Raw genomic sequence first — 16907 nt, forward strand, 5'->3', positions numbered from 1 at the left:
TGCATGAGTTCTGTTAAGCTACCTTAGCTAATGTGACAGTAACTTCGAATAACGTCACTAACACCACTGCAGTTGCCGAGCAAGGGCTTCATTTGGTGTAAGTTAGGGGGAGCGGCCGGCTGCCTTCGTTCCCTTACTATAGCTCAGCATCAAGGCAGCTTCTGGCAGGGGACCCCTTCCTTTCCTTTCTCTGCTTCCCCAGCCCTAGGGTCATTCCGTCCCCGCAGTGTCTTCTGCCTCTTCATTCAGCCGTCCTAGGATGCCCGGAAAGGCTTTGCCAGTCCCCTCAGTATTGAGAAGTGTGTGAGTCACCCCCACCACACCAGTGGACTAGGGAAAACTTGAAGGGTCTAGATTAAAAAGGAAGTCTGCCATTTACTGGCCTTGTGACCTTGAGGCAGCTATTTTGTTTTCTCAAGGTTTCACTTTGTTCATCTGCAGAACGAACCCACCAACATCTGCTCTCGCATATAGTGTTATATAAAGTATATCCCATGGGGGCGCCTGGATGGCTCAGTCAGTTCAGCGTCCGGCTTTGGCTTAGGTCATGATCTCATGGTTTGTGAGTTCAAGCCCTGCATCGGGTTGTCTGCTCTAGGCACAGAGCCAGCTTGGGATCCTCTGTACCCTCTTCCCCCGTCTCTCTCTGCCCCTCCCCCACTTGTGTTTTTTCCGTGTGTGTGTGTGTCTCTCTCTCTCTCAAAAATAAATAAAACATTAACAAATAAACTGTATCCCATGAATAAGCAAATACATAGGAAGTTTCTGCCTTATGCTAGCATCTAGACAGAGATGCATATCTTCTCCCCAGGCAGTTTCGTAGACAGAGAAATGCATGCAGTGTGGTGAGCGTGGTGAGGGAGAATGGCCCCGGGTCACAGAGGCGCCCCTTGAGGCCTGTCTGGAGGGGAAACAGGAGCCAGGAAGGGAAGAGGAGAAGGTCTGAATCTCCACTCTCACACTCAGGTGTCTGTGTGCCTCTTGAGTGTTAAGGAAATCAGTTTCATTTCTACTTGGAGCCCCTTTCCCATAGGGCTGGAAGGAAGCTTGCCCTCTGTCACTTAGGAGGCCCTGTCCCTCATTTCAACTCTTATTCATACTCAGACACTGGGGGTGGGTTGGAGGCACTGTCTGCCGGTCACACAGGCCGTTGTTTTCACTCAGTCATTCCTTCACCCCATGCAGTTTCATTGAGTACCTACCGCCCAGCACATGCCAGGTACTGTGCTTGGCACTTCCAATATAGCAGTGAACAGAACACAGCAGACCCCTGTCCTCATGGAACTTAAATTCTAGCAAGGAAGAGAGAGACGAAGCAGCAAATAGAACAAGCAAGAAATCCATACAGTGTGTTAGAAAATGACATGTTTGTATACAAACATGTGTATATATATATATATATGTATGTATATATATATATATATATATAGGAAATATATAATGGAAATATATATATAACATATATTGTATAACATATAACATAATGTTATATTATATATATATAATATTATATAATATATATATAATAATATGGAAAAAGAAAACAGCGTGAGAAGGTCAGGCATGCTGGGTATGATTGTTCAAGGGTGCTAAGAGAAGGAAGCCTTCCATGAGAAGGTGCACCTAAGCAAAGGCCTGAAGATGAGGGGACACCAGGAGGGACCCTTAACTGCCCCTGTGTCCAGGGCTTCTTTGGATGTGAGGCTCTCCGCTGCTTCCAGGCCATGCTTGGCCAGGCTGCACCTGGACCCCCCTCTTCTGGGGTATGCCTGGCAGTGGTTTCTCTGTGGGGTCTGTGGTCTCCCCAGAAGGCTGATAGGAAGCAGGGCCTGGGAACTTCAAGTCCCTCCACATCTGTGCTGTCTCCCCCAGATCCTAGATAGTGGGGGAAATCCCACACAAATGTGAAGTTTGCCAACATTAGCTGGCGCTCACAGGATTTCAGGCAGAGCGGACAGCAGGGCAGAGTCTCAGAAGTGAGAAGCAGCAGAGGTGAGGCAGGGAAGCCCCCGGTGTGTGTGATGTTGGGATGCATAAAGCATGGACATGGGACAGCAGCCGGCCCCAGCAATGAGCCTGGTGAATGTGCAGGGCAGGATAGGTAGCCTGTGGGGTGGCTCTCCTCCCTTGCACCCCTGCCCCGGGGGCCTGGCATCTTTTCCTTGGGCTCCGTCACGTGGAGCCTTGCCCTTTCCTCTGGTATTTCACATGTGCAGGACGTTCCGCTGGTCTCGTTACACAAATGAGAGGAAGTGTACTCAGCTCTGCCTCTTAACACAAACCTGGGACAGTTTGTACTCGGACTAGACTGAAATCTGCCTCCTCCTCTGCTGAAAAAGGGTTTGCTAAATTGGTGACAAGACAAAGAAGAGCCAGAGCAAGTAAGGAGGTTACTCAAGAGAATGGCCACAAGACAAGATGCGTCTTCCCCCAGCCTCCACCTCCCCTGTGCGCATGAAAGAGGGTCTTTGCCGGATCTGAAATGCTGCCTTCCGGTGCACCTGTGTGTAGCCTTCATGTTCCAGTGTCGCTGGCTTGCGTCGCTGAAGAGAATTGGTGCTCCAGAAATACCTTCATCATTGGTGAAGGCCTGCTCTTTCCAATTCCAGGCCAGGTCCTACAGACAGTGGTAGTAGACAGGATCCTCACGGCCCTCAAAGAGCTTGCCCCCTGGTGGGGAAGCGCAGGAGGACAAGTCGTTGCAATAGACACTGCCTGCCCGCCGTATGGGCAACAGTTCAGGGCAGCAAATAGGACTGGTTTCCGCAAGAATTTTCCCAGCACCGCCGGGCAAAGCAAGTTGCTTTGTTTTTTTTTAATTTATTTTTATTTACTTTTCTCCTGCTGTTGGTTTAATAATTTTTTTGTTTTTTTAAATTGAAGTAGAATTAGCATACAGTGTTATATTAGTTTCAGGTGCACAATATGGTTCAGTAACTCTGTGTATTACTCAGTGCTCATCATGACAAGTGTACTCTTCTTTTTTCATGTATTTATTTATTTTAAGAGAAAGAGAGCACGACCAGGGGAGGGGAAGAGAGAGGGAGAGAGAATCCCAAGCAGGCTCTGCTCTGTCAGCACAGAGCCCAACACAGGGCTCGATCTCATGAATGGTGAGATCACGATCTGAGCCGAAATCAAGAGCCCCATGTTTAACAGGCTGAGCCACCCAGGCGCCCCACAACACGTGTACTCTTAATCCCCTTCACCTACTTTACCCATCCCCCCACGACTTTCCCCTGGTAACCATCAGTTTGTTCTCTGTATTTAAGAATATCTTTTTCTCCTCTTTTTTTTTCATTGTTGTTCATTTTGTTTCTTAAATTCCACATATGAGTGAAATTACATGGTATTTGTCTTTCTCTGCCTGACTTATTTCATTTAGTATTAGACCCTCTAGGTCCATCTACGTTGCTGCAAATGGTGAGATCGCATTCTTTTTATGGCTGAGTACTATTCCATTGTGTTTGTGTGCATGTGTGTGTGTAAGTATTCATATATTTATACATATATAATATCTTCTTTATCCATCTGTTGATGGACACTTGGATTGCTTCCATATCCTGGCTATTATACATAAACATAGGAATGCATGTATCTTTTCAAATTAGTGTTTTCTCTTGGGTAAATACCCAGAGGTGGATTTACTGCATCCATGGTAACTCTATAATTTTTTGAGGAAACTCCACACTGTTTTCCTCAGTGGCTGTACCAATTTTGCATCCCCACCAACATCTAGATATGTCTCCTTAGGCAAGGAAAATGAAAGAAAAATGAAACTATTTGGACTTCACTAAAATACAAAGCTTTTGCACAGCAAGGGAAAGCATTAGGGAAACAACATGGCAATCCGCTGTTGGGAGAAGATATTTGCAAATGATATATCCAATTAGGGGTGAGTATCCAAAATATATAAAGAACTTGTACAAATCAACACCAGAAAACAATCCAATTACAAAATGGGCAGAGGACCTGAATAGACATTTGTTCAAAGAAGATGTCCATATGGCCAATAGACACACGAAAAGGTGCTCCACATCACTCATAATCAAGGAAATACAAATCAAAACCATAACGAGCTATCACCTCACACTGGTCAGAATGGCTAGAGTCAACAAGACAAGAAATAACAAGTGTTGGTGAGGATGTGCAGATACTGGTTTAGTGATTATTAAATGTATGGAAGAATTAAAAAAAAAAAAAACCAATGCAATGAACACCTGTATACCTATCACCGAGACTGGGCAGTTGCTAATATTTTACAAAATTTGTGCTCTCTCTGTAACATACACGCGTTTCTCCCGAACCATTTAAAAACAAATTACAGACGCTAAGAAACCCCACCTCTAAGGAGACAGGCATTCTCCTATATGACCACTTTAGTAGGTATTACTATACCTACGAGAACAATAATCCAGTAATGTCACGTAATATGCAATCCTTGTTAAAACCACAGAAGTTTTCCCCAGAATGTCTTTAAAAAAATTTTTTTTTAAATGTTTGTTTATTTTTGAGAAAGAGAGACAGAACATGAGTGTGGGAGGGGCAGAGAGAGGGACACACACACAGAATTTGAAGCAGGTTCCAGGATCTGAGCTGTCAGCACAGAGCCCAATGCAGGGCTCGAACTCAAACCGTGAGATCATGACCTGAGCTGAAGTTGGGTGCTTAACTGACTGTGCTACCCAAGTGCCCCCCCACCCCCCCGCAGAATGTCTTTTATAGCTTTGCATAATTGTGATTTTTTCAAGATCCATTCAAGCCTCACCCATTGTATTTGTTCTATCCATTTAATTTCCTCTAATCTGGAAGAGTGACCCACTTGCCTCAGGGTTTTTTGTTGTTGTTTATGGCTTTTTAAAAAATTTTTAATGTTTATTTATTTTTGAGAGACAGAATGAGGCAGTGCATGAGTGGGAGAGGGGCAGAGAGAGAGGGAGACCCAGAATCCAAAGCAGGCTGCAGGCTCTGAGCTGTCAGCACAGAGCCTGACGTGGGGCTCGAACTCACGGACCGCGAGATCATGACCTGAGCCAAAATCAGACGCTTAACCAACTGAGCTACCCACCTGCCCCTAAAACATCTTCAATTTTGGACTTGTTTTCTAACAAATAGATTGAGATTAAACGTGTTTGGCACCAATCCCTCATAGGCACAATTGTGTAGTCGTTCCTTTCGCAGAAGGTTCATAAGTAGCTGATGCCATCCGGTCTCTCTGCTGCTGAATTGTCCCCTCGGTCCCTGCATTAAGGGGTGCCTGCCATGTCCTTTTACCGAAAATGTACATTTTCCTTGGTTAATAACGAGATGTTTGTTCTGTGGCGGGCACTTTGAGACTATGTGACTGTCCTGTTCCCTAGTTACTTTTACCCACCATTTGTAGTAAACATCGAATGATCCTTTCCTGACTCAGTTATTACACAGGGAGTTGCCAAATGATTTTCTAATTCTAGCATTCCTTCTCAATTTATTTAGCTGGCATTCCTCCGTAAAGATGAGCTTTTCCTTTTTCACATTTTTAGCAAACTTGCTTTTGAGGTGTAAGGTTCTGTCTTCTTTGGAACTCTTACCTCAGAGAAATGTGTGTGTCTTTCGGGGTGGGCTGGGGAGGGAGAGAGCCCAAGACTGAGCCCTGAGTCACACACAGGCCTCCATCCATCCATCCATCCATCCATCCATCCATCCATCCATCTTCTTCCTCCCTGCACGTTCCTCTTCAGCCACACTGGCTTCCCTGATGACTCTCATGCACACTCAGCATCTTCCACTTCAGGGCCTTTGCCTGGAGTCCCCCTCCCTTCCCCTGGAGGGCTGCATGGGTCATTTTATTCTTTGCTCTGCCTGGATATCATCTTGCCAGTTTGCTCATCACCCCATATAATGTACTATTCCCTCCCCATTATTCACTGTCTCTTACTCCCCTTTGTTTCTTTGCTGTCCTTATCAGCACCTGCCATGCTGATGGGACCAGCTTTTTTGTCTTGTTAGTATAGGGCCTGGGCCGTAGTAGGTTCTCAATAAATATTTGTTGGATGCAAGAAGAAACATGTACATGAATGTATGTTTGGCAAATCTCTGAATGAGACCAAAGACCCTTCTTTTGTTTCTCGTCACCACTCCTTCCAGATGACCACAGGGACATCTGGAAGCCCTGGACAGAGACGGACAGCTGTTCTTCCGTCTGCCAAGGGACAATGTGTAGTCAGCAGCCACTCACTTCCTGCCCAGTTATCAAAGCCAACAGAGCCATAAGATTATCTCCCTCCTCCTCCTTTGACATGATTTTTGGGGAATAAAAACAAATCAGAATTCATCAACTGTGAACAAAATTGTCAACTGTGAACTGTCAACAGTCTGGTTTAAAAATAGATGATTGGTTGATGAAATAGACTGGAGAAAGCAATTTAAATAAAATGTTAAAAATAATACCCAAAACATGCAAGGCAAAGCAAAGAGTGTGGTGTGGTGGAGAAATGTACCCAGTGGAGACCTGTGCGAGCAGTGAACCAGAGAGAGGTTATTAGTTTTGCTTTACAAATCCTAGCAGAGAAAGATTTACTGGCCATTTGCAGTAACGTTCACTCATTCCAACGTGTTGGTGTGTTAGACAAAACGGAAGGAAAGATTGGTTGGGAAATCTGCTAGCACGTTTATTTTTAAGTAGGTCAACATTTTGAATATTTCTGCCCATTTGTGAAGTCTTGGGCTCCCTCCATCTTGTCTGTTTCTGTGATGACTGGGGAAGGCATTTTTCTCGCAGCAGGTGAAGGGGTATAGAAGCTTCCGGAAGTTATAATTGTATTTGTGTTTGTATGAATGTGGGTTCCCGTACAATGTTTAAAAGTTGTTAATTTCCCATTTTCTAGGCTCCTCCTCCTTTTAAAGAGTTAGAGCTAATTATTTATTTAACTATATTATCATAAAATCAATATAAAGTCTTGAATTTTTCATACTTGCTCTTTTTTGCGCATGAGTCACAGGTGATATAATTTGGCCAAGTTCTGTACGTCCACTTGCCCAACATCCTGAGGCTGCTGTTCTGTGTTTTTTCTTTTCTTTTCTTTTCTTTTCTTTTTCTCTTCTTTCCTTTCCTTTCCTTTCCTTTCCTTTCCTTTCCTTTCCTTTCCTTTCCTTTCCTTCCTTCCTTCCTTCCTTCCTTTTTCTTTCTTTCTCTCTGTTTCTTTCTTTCCTTTTCTTTCTTTCTTTCTTTCTTTCTTTCTTTCTTTCTTTCTTTCTTTCTTTCTTTCTTTCTCTCTCTCTTTCTCTCTTTCTCTCTTTCTCTCTTTCTCTCTTTCTCTCTTTCTTTCCAGGAGAACTGAGTCATCTTGGCACAAAAGCATTCCCATTCCTTAGAGGCTATCTCTTTTTAAACATTGCTAGGGCTGCTCTAGGAGTATCCCAAACTGGGTGTCTCAAACAATAGAAATTTACTATCTCACAGCCCTGGAGGTAGGAATTGGAAGCCAAAGTGTGGGCAAGTTTCCTTCCTTCTGAGGCTGTGTGCCGCAGTCCATCTCCTGCCATTCCTTAGCTTCTAGTAGCCTCCGGCACTCCTTGTAGATGGCTCTCTTAGCACACCTCCACCTGCCCTCTGTTTGTGTGTGCCCCTGTGTCCAAATTTCCGCTTCTTAAAAGCATGCCAATCGTATTGGATTAGGACCCACACTATGAGCTCGTTGTAAGTTGATTATCTCCATAAAGACCCTGTAGAATACTGAGGGTTAAGACTCCTGGATAGATACCTTTTATGAGGGATATAAGGCATAACACAAGGTGCAAACTTTTCTAGAGGGCAAGCGGGGGGCCAGGGCATTGGTGATTCCTCTCTGCTTAGACCCACTTAGCATATGGGCCAGGGCTGGAAGGGCTGTCCCTCACAGGCAGCGGTGCCCATCTGAGGAGTCTTTACATTTATTCACTGTGTCTTTCCTCTGCTCTGGTCGAGGAGTTCCAGGGCATGCCATCACCCTTGGCTCTTTGGGAGCCTTGAGTAACTGACGGGCTCTCCCCTCTAAATCCAAAATATTCATGGATACTTCTTTCCTCCTCTTTTCTCCCCATGGTATTTTCTTAAAAATATTTTTTTTACGGCTGCCCCTTGATCAGTTCCCAAGAACGTCAACTTGTAGTTTTTATTGTTGTTTTATTGTGTTTGTTGTTGTTGTTATTATTATTATTATTATTTTGCTTATCCAACTCCAAGCCACAAATTCTAAGAAGTAGGCTCCCAGTCTACCCTCTTTAACTTGGCGCTCTGCAGACACTGTTCTGACATGGTAGCAAAGCCCGGCTGACTGCCTGTAGCCCCAGCACTTGCAGGGCAGACGTGGCGGGAGGGGATAAATGCGTACTGCAAAGTCTTTACTGCAAAGAAATCACCATGTATCATTTTGTCAGTTTGTAACTCCAGCTTTGAACACTCCGTAAGAGAGAGAGGGTGTGGCGATCCTGAAAGCTTATCATTTGGGAAGGGAGTCACTGATGTCTCTGTGGTATTAGGAGACACTTCCTTCTCCCTCCTCATGTCTCTCTGGGAGATTTTCACTCTCATGCTGTGACCATTGCTTCCTCTTGCCCAAGAAAGGCTGCTTATGTCCCGATGGGAGGGAGCCTAGTGTCTCTTGGGTCAGGAGCATATTCACAGGATCACTGCATTGGCAAAGTAACATGCGCTGGCTTTTTCTCTTGGCCGTGTTCTCTTGGCAGCCCTGTCCTCAAGGGCTAGCACACCTGCCTTGTGTTTCCAGGATCTGTGTGTGCACAGCCCAGGGCACCCGTGTGCAAAGCCCAGCCAGGTCTGTGCATTCTCTCCGCTTGTGTATCCAGGTGAATGGCTAGGGCTTTGCCGGGCGTGTGTTTCCTGCAGATTGGGAGAAGGAGTTGGAGACCTCTGCTTGGCGTGAAGGTCTCAGTCAGGTTGTGCAGCCCTGTCTAGCAGGAAGCTCTATACTTGGGGAGATTTCTGGCCCCTGAGAGTAAAGCCGGTGCAGTGACTACCTTTTGGTATCTGTGACTCTTCTTTCCCAGCAGGAACCTGGGGGAGACAGAGGGTGGGCGAGAGACTGGGCAGGTCACCTCCTGGGTTCACTTTCATGAAGCGCTCTGAGAAGGAAACGTGTGTGAGGTGCCTTGAGCATGTTCTGCCCAGCGACAGTCCAGGACTCTGGTTCAGAGCTGGGTACCCTGTCCCCTCACCGGCAGGTACTCAGGTATACTCTCACTTAATCCACTTAGCAACTTTCCCTGGGAGGTGGGAGGCATGGGTAGAGCTTGGTTGTCACTCTGATAGAAGCATGGAAACTTTGCTTCATATTTTACCATAAGATATTTGATACACATGAATGTACGTGTCTTATTTATCTCAGTTGCCAAGCCCAGAAACAAAAGAAAAGCCTCAGAATCTACCACTAAGCTTGTGAAATAAACCATTCTCCGTTTTCACAGCATTTCTGTGGGTTCCTGTCTGATGCCATTCTCCTGCCCCTGCTCCAGAGGTAACCCCTATCTTGGCATTCGCCACCCTACCCCCCATATGTAGTTACGCATTTATAGGTATCTCTAAATAGCGTGTTTTGATCTTAATAAAAAATGGAATTCTAGTCCTTTGAGCTTCATTTAAATGCCGCATACTGTCCTGGGAGATAAAAAAAAGCAGATCTGTGCCCTTGAAACATGGATTTTTCACTGGTGCAGATAAATCTTGTTTTCTCTGGTGGCACCTCCCTGGGGTCAGGGATGAGGCCAGGCTGCCTCCACAGATTGTGACAGCGGCTGTACACAAGAGGGGGTCCTGCGGCCAGCCAAGGAAGCTGAGTTACTAGAATTACAGTCCACAGGGGCTCTCAGGCGAGACCAGGCCACCCAGGGGAACGAGTGTTCGGGGCAGCTGGGAAGCAGATGGACAAGCTTCCGACTCCAGCAATAGATGGGGGTGAGTGGGGAGGTGGCAAGGCAGGGGGCTGGATGTGGAACTCACAGAGAGGACTCAGGTGACAGGTGCGGGTCAAGGATGCTTCACCGTGGAGATCCCGAATACGGAGCTGCAGCACCCGCGTTCCTCGTGCAAGCAGATTGGTCACTCCTGGTGGCCTCACAACAGGTTTAGAGCAGCACAGTGGGCAACACCACCTTCTGTCTTTGCCATTTAGCAGCTATTTACTGAACACCTACTACGTGCCAGGGCTAACACAGTGACTTAGACCTTTTCCAGCTGATAAGTACCTCATGGCCTAGTAGGAAGTCAACGCTGTTACCTTTTAGTAAATTATGCTGTAGTAACAAAGGATCTGTAAACATCAGTGGCTTACGAGAGCAAACATTAATTCCTGGCTCATGTTGCATGTTAGCCGTGGGTTAGCTGCAGCTCTGGTCCCATGCCCTCTGTGCCTCAGGCCAGAGGAGCAGCCCTTATCTGTCCCATGTCCTTTTCATGGTAGAGGGAAGAGTAACAGGGGTGATAAAACCAAGAAGTGGTCCTTGAAACCTCTGCTCAAACCTGGCCTGTCACGCCTACTCACGGTTCACTGGCAGAACAAGTTACGCGGCCAGGACTGATGTCACCAGGGAGGGGAAGCCCATTTTCCCACGGGGCGATGAGCAAAGCACAGATTCCTCTTTCAGGGTGACCGGAGAATGTTTGGGAAGAGTATGACACCTGTCACAGATACAAACAGCTGATCATAGTAACAGGGGGATAAGGCTTTATAATAAATGTATTAAGTTTTGCCTTTATAAAATGCATTTTCAGGTACAAATGTATCGTTTCCCCTAAATGAGCTTTAGGAGTTCTGTTGAGAAAATAGTTGGAGAGCTGCTTGTCTTAAACAGGATTGTTCCAGAGCACTGGGGCAGTGGAAGGAGGCCGGACTGGCCACAGTAGTCTTCTCTCTAGCCCTGGGCATGTGTTCACAGGCTGCACTATTTGACCAGAGCTTTCTGACACAGGTGACCCACCTGCCCCCTTCGTGCCTTCCTCTTGGCTTATCTTCTGTCCATCAGGCGGTCAGCAGGCACATCCCACTCCTGTGGGTCTTTTTCTTGTGCTGTATCTCTACGTACACATGATTCCTGCCTCCCTTCACAATCCTGGCCACACGGCTTTATTTTATTTTATTTTATTTTATTTTATTTTATTTTATTTTATTTTATTTTATTTTATTATTTTATTTTGTTTTATTTTATTTTAATTTAATTTATTGTCAAATTGGCTTCCATACAACACCCAGTGCTCATCCCAACAAGTGCCCTCCTCCATGCCCATCATCCACTTTCCCCTCCCTCCCACCCTCCATCAATCCTCAGTTTGTTCTCAGTTTTTAAGAGTCTCTTATGGTTTGCCTCCCTCACTCTCCGTTTGTAACGTTTTTCCCCCTTCCTCTCCCCCATGGTCTTCTGTTAAGTTTCTCAAGGTCCACATATGAGTGAAAACATATATATCTGGCCACATGGCTTTGGAAGGACGTGCTCTTTTTTGCCTTCTCGTTAAGTCTGTTGAAGTTGGAGGTCTGGGCCATGGCCCCCTTTCATACCGTCCCCACCCCTGCTGCTACCACACTGGGCACGTCCTGGACGCCTAACAAATCTGTACAAAAGGCAGTTGCATCGAGCGGAAGTCATCTCCCTGTCGGCTTGTCTGTTTCTCTCTCTCCACACGGGTAGCCGCTGTGTGGGTGACAGTTGGAGTTACACTGAGTGACTCCAGTGCAATCAGGGCCAGGTTGGAAACACTCTGGCCCTAAGTCTGTAATCCATATGGCGACCGAGTAGCTCCGCCCTCACCATGAGCCAGTGTTCATCTGAACTCATCGTGTGCTGCTTTGCAAAAGCCAGTGGCCTGGTCACAAGTTTGCATTTGTGTTTTCCCTCTTTTCATTCTTTTAAAAGCTTCCCCATGGCCCCTGGTAAGAACTGTACACAAAGTTGGGTGCTCAGTCAACTTGGCCAGTCTCCTCTTCCTTTGAGCCTCCCCTGGATGGAAACACGGTTCTAGGCCCATAGGCCTTTGCACAAGGCTGATTACATACAGGTCTTGATCCTGAGAATTTTACGGGTGGAAAAAGAATGATGGTCAGACAACTGACACCATGGCCGGTAGTGACACGGAGTAACAGTACAGCATGTCTGCTCTCAGAAGCCCATTCCTATGGCAGAAACACTGCTGTGGGACCAGCAAATATCTAGCCCTGTAGTCAGACACAGCTTTGAATCCTCCCTTTATGGCTATCATGAACCTTTACGTGATATTTAACCTCTCTGAGTCGGTTGCTTATTCCTTAATGTCAGGTTGCTAAAAATGCTATTAAATTGTTGTGCTCTCTTGCACCTGCAAGTGTCCTTTCTCGCTTGTGCTCTGAATCAGTTGAGACTTGAGAATAAGAGTGGCAGAAAGAGCGAAACTGGCCGAAAGTGGCCAAAATACTGCCACTGTTGGTGACCAAGGGTTGACAAGAGGAGATTTGGCCTTTGGGCTTCAACACTGAACCTGAGAATTAAGTGGGTGCCTCCACCCAGTCCCAGGCTAGAGGCAACCACAGGCATCCTCTGGGGGAAAGAGTGTGTGAAACTCAGGTTTGGGATGGTTGAAGTGAAAGCATTCACTCCTCGCTTGCTCCAGACTGGAAGAGGCTGGGCCTCACGTACACCATGCCTATGTGCTCACTAGATGGTTACTCTGCCTTCTACCCAGGAAGAGCATGTGAGCAGCTGAGAGGGCCTAGGAGTGCTGCACTGGGGCAGAGGCACCCTAGGTAGGAGTCAGAAAGCCTGGGGAGGTGGCGTTCTGCTGAGGGGGCGAGTCTTTGTGGACCCTTGGGACTCCAAGATGTCATTTCAGATGAATACTTTTATTATGTTAGCAGTTAAATTTGCATTTACCATGAGTAAAGTAAGCCCTCCAGTGTTCTGCAGTGGTTTTGGATATTACCCTACGCATTTGGAAAGACATAAAAGGCCATTTCTTATTTAGCATTGTATGCTGTGAACCTTTACCTGAGATGGACTCCTTCGTTCTCTTTGTTGCCTGTGAGCCTAGCCGGTTGGAGAGGTACTGGCTGTTTCCTAGGGAAGCCAAGTAGTGGTCTGCGTTCTTTTTTTTTTTTTTTTTTTTTTTTAATGTTTATTTATTTTGAGAGGGCGAGTGGGGGAGGGGCAGAGTGAGACTGGGATTGGGAGAGAAAGAACCCTAAGCAGACTCTGTGCTGTCAATGCAGAGCCCGACTCGCGGCGCAATCCCACGAACCGTGAGATCATGACCTGCGCCGAGATCAAGAGTCAGGAGCTTTAACCGACTGAGCCACTCAGGCGCCCCTGGCTGCATTCTTAAAGCCTGTTCTGTCTCTCTTTTGCAGTGCAAGTTGGAGTTCCATGCTTGTTCCACTGGCAAGAGCCTCACCATCCTCTGTGATGGGCCCTGTCCGTGTCTCCCGGAGCCTGAGCCACCTAGACACAAGACAGAAAAGAACGGTGAGTGGGAATTGGAGGAGCTTCCGTGGAAGGAAGTTGACGTGGCCCAGCTGTGCCCTCATGCCAGCAACCTGGCATTTAACACAGCCGTTCGAGCCCATGCGGGGTGCGGCGGACAGACTTGGCAAGTACTACAGCTTGTGCAGGGAGTTGGAGCTGAACTGCCTTCAGCTACCGTTAAAAAGAAAACGAAGAGCTTGAGAGTCTTTGAAAATAATTCTCTTAGACCAGGGTATGCACTAGGCTCTTTGAGAGATTAAGTTGGCTGTGGCGTGGGAAGAGCAGGTTTTTTGGCCTCTTCGAACAGGGTCTGCCCTGGGGTGCATCTTGGTCTTCCTTGAACTTTAATCTCTAAGTCCTTTGAACTTCTCAGGGCCAAGTTTCATACCAGAAACCGTAGAGACATCACAACCGTGAAGAGTCTTTTCCCCCCCAAAAGGCATTTCTTTATTAATATGATCTGCTGGGAATGCAGCACAGAGCCAGGGGCACATGAAAGGAGACTACCTCTCCAGGGGCAGCTGATTCTCTTCCATGGCCAAGAGGGGAAGGAAAGGTTGGGCTTATTTGGGTGTTTCGGTGATGGAGAAAGTCAGGCCATCCCAATGGTCATGGCCCGTTTTTGAGCCTTCCTTGATGAGGCCCGAGATGGAGGTTTGCGTTTGCCTTCTGTGGAACTGGGCTTTCTCCATCGTAGCTCTTGTTGCATGGAAAATGTTGCACGTTTCTGTATGTGAGTGAGTGAGTGAGTGAGTGAGTGAGTGAGTGAGTGAGTGAGTACGCATGCACAGATGCCCCTTCTAAACCATCTTCTGTTGGTAATGGGAGAGGACGATGAGGGTGTGCGTGTGTGTTTATTTGTTCCCCTCTTTGTGGGTCATATTGCCTTTTCCAGGGCACATAGGTGAAGATGTTGGAATGTGCATTTGTTCATGGTGGCAACCACAGGAATATTGTGTTAAGATACTCTTTGGTGGGAGCAAGGGGTGCCTGGTTAAGCCTCTAACTCTTGATTTTAGCTCGGGTTATGATCTCATGGTTTTTGAGTTCAAGCCCCACATCGGGCTCTGCACTCACAGTGCAGAGCCTGGTTGGGATTCTCTCTCTCTCTCTCTCTCTCTCTCTCTCTCTCTCTCTCTCTCCCTCTCTCCCTCTCTCCCTCTCTCCCTCTCTCTCTCTCTCTCCCCCCCCCTCTCCCCCTCTCTCTCCCCCTCTCTCTCCCCCTTTCCCTCTCTCCCTTTCTCTCTCCCCCTCCCCCCTTCCTCACTCTCTCCCCCTCTCTCTCTCTCCTCTCTCTCTCTCTCCTCTCTCTCTCCTCTCTCTCTCTCTTCTCTCTCTCTTCTCTCTGTCTGTCTCTCTCTCCCCACCCCTCCCCTGCACTTGCACTCTCTCTCTCTCTCTCTCTCTCTCTCAAATAAATTAACTTTAAAAAAAAAAAAAAAAAGAGGCTCTTTGGAAGGTGTGGCTTGGAATGTGGAGGGAGTTTGTAAACCAGCGCTGTGGTCACCAATAACGTCTGTAAATTCCTCTTGATTACCAAAAGCTGATTGTACTGTGTTTGGGCCTGACTCATTCTTATAACTGCAATAAGAAATGCTCATTCATATGCATACACCCCCTTGGAATGTGGCCAGAGAACCTAAAACCCTGTGGTATAAAGCAGCTGCAAAATCCAGAAAATTCACTTCTGTCTAGGGAGTTCTTAATAATCTTAAAAAGTTATAATAGTCTCTGTTATTCCAGTTAGGTTGTTTACTGCTTATATTTACACTTCTCTTCTGAAGGGAGGAAACCAACCCGAGAAAGTCACCTCCACCATTTTGCCTGTGGTATCTGTACAAGGGGGTGAATTCATCTCTCCTCAGGGTCTCCCAAATCCGCACAGGCTTCCTGATTTGCCATGATGAGGTAACAGACTGATTTTCTGGGGAGGCTTTGTGGTTCTCCAAATGAAGTACAACACCTCTTTGTTTTCTTTCCTTTTTTTTTTTTTTTTTTTTTTTTTTTGAGTGAGCTCTATGCCCAGCATGGGGCTCAAACCCCTGTTTCTGAGATCAGAGTTGTATGCTCCATTTGACTGAGCCAGCCAGGCACCCCAGTGCATATTTCTTAATGATGGGCTTGTCACACCTGATTAATTGAGATTCATTCTCAAGTATGACACTCGAGGTCCAGCCTTGCGTGTACCGTGCATTTGTTTGATTGTGTAGTGGTAAAAATGAGAACAAATTCTTACCGCACCTTTGCAAGTAACTGCACTGCCATTAATAGTAAAGAGACTCTGAAAAGAGTATTGTTCACGAATCCTGAAAGGTCAGTGAGAATAAGAAAGCCATTTAAAAATGTTTCAAGTGAAAATGTTGGAAAAAGCGTGAACTACTAGGTTAATAATAAAAGATAAATCAGGAAGAATGAGAAGGGGCTTCAGATGCCTATCAGAAATGACGACAATAAAAAGTAATACCAACACTATCCCCAAACAAATAATCCAAATTATATTTCCTTCATCAGTTCTTTTAGTCCTGTATAATTATTTTTTGTTCCGCTGGCTTTTGGGTCAGCAGTTTGCTTTTATGAAGTCATCTGCCTCTGCCCTGGAAAGAGCCCTGGAACTCAATACTGGCTCTCCTCTCACCTGGCAATTGTCTAAGAAATATCACCTTGGAAGCTGGCAGTGATGAGTCTGTTACTTGAAGTATCGATCAAACTTGGTCCAGTTCTTTCTGAGGCTTTGAGACCATCCTCCTTGGTTTAAGACCCATTTTCTAGACTGTGACTTAGTGTGGAGTTTTTATATAAGCCTGAGGGGGAAGCAGAAACTACCTGCTGATAAGACTGAATGGCTGTAGTTAACTTATTCCATATCCAACAACATCCTCATGGAGGAGAATATAATCCCCTATCAGGGTATAGTGCTTAATTAATACAGATTTGATCGGTGTTCACCTGGAGGATAAGGACATATTATGGGCAGGGAAGGCATTGATAAGCCCCCAGGGTCATTTTGTGTAATGAGACATTTAAATTGATAACATTTTACCTGGACAAAGGCAAGGGAAGACCGACTCTTCCTTTGATTTGACATTTCTTTGCATGAGGCTCTCAGAAGCTGAGGTTGTAGCAGGTGGGGTGAAGGTGACAGAGAGGGTGGAAAGGGGAGATCAGAGGTAAAATGAAGGACACTGACCCCGCAGAAGCTGCAGGCAGTGAGAGTGGCAGCCTCTGGCTTCCTGAGACGCACTTGGGCTCTGTACCGTGTCAGGAGCAATCTTGTTTCTGGACCTGTTGCCGAAATAACATTTCGTACGCTCACAAATGGCGGCGTGTCAAAAGTGTGGCGATTAGGGCTGTTGTTGATAACATTTTATGTTTGATGTCATCTCCCTTTTGAACCTTGTTTCTCTGTGGTAACAAAAACAGTAATGTAGTCACTTGTAGATAAATTC

General features: G+C 46.2%; 1 protein-coding gene across 1 annotated transcript in view; it reads left to right on the plus strand.

The window, feature by feature from the left end:
* The window catches only part of SPOCK1 (SPARC (osteonectin), cwcv and kazal like domains proteoglycan 1), a 517625-nt gene that overhangs the window by 418729 nt on the left and 81989 nt on the right, over positions 1 to 16907 (plus strand). Inside the window, exon 6 of the mRNA XM_058735892.1 lies at positions 13347 to 13461. Within this exon, the coding sequence (XP_058591875.1) occupies positions 13347 to 13461 (115 nt within the window). The remainder of the gene's footprint in view (positions 1 to 13346; positions 13462 to 16907) is intronic.

Source organism: Neofelis nebulosa, chromosome 1, assembly GCF_028018385.1.
Source record: "Neofelis nebulosa isolate mNeoNeb1 chromosome 1, mNeoNeb1.pri, whole genome shotgun sequence".
Taxonomy (NCBI): Eukaryota; Metazoa; Chordata; class Mammalia; order Carnivora; family Felidae; genus Neofelis; species Neofelis nebulosa.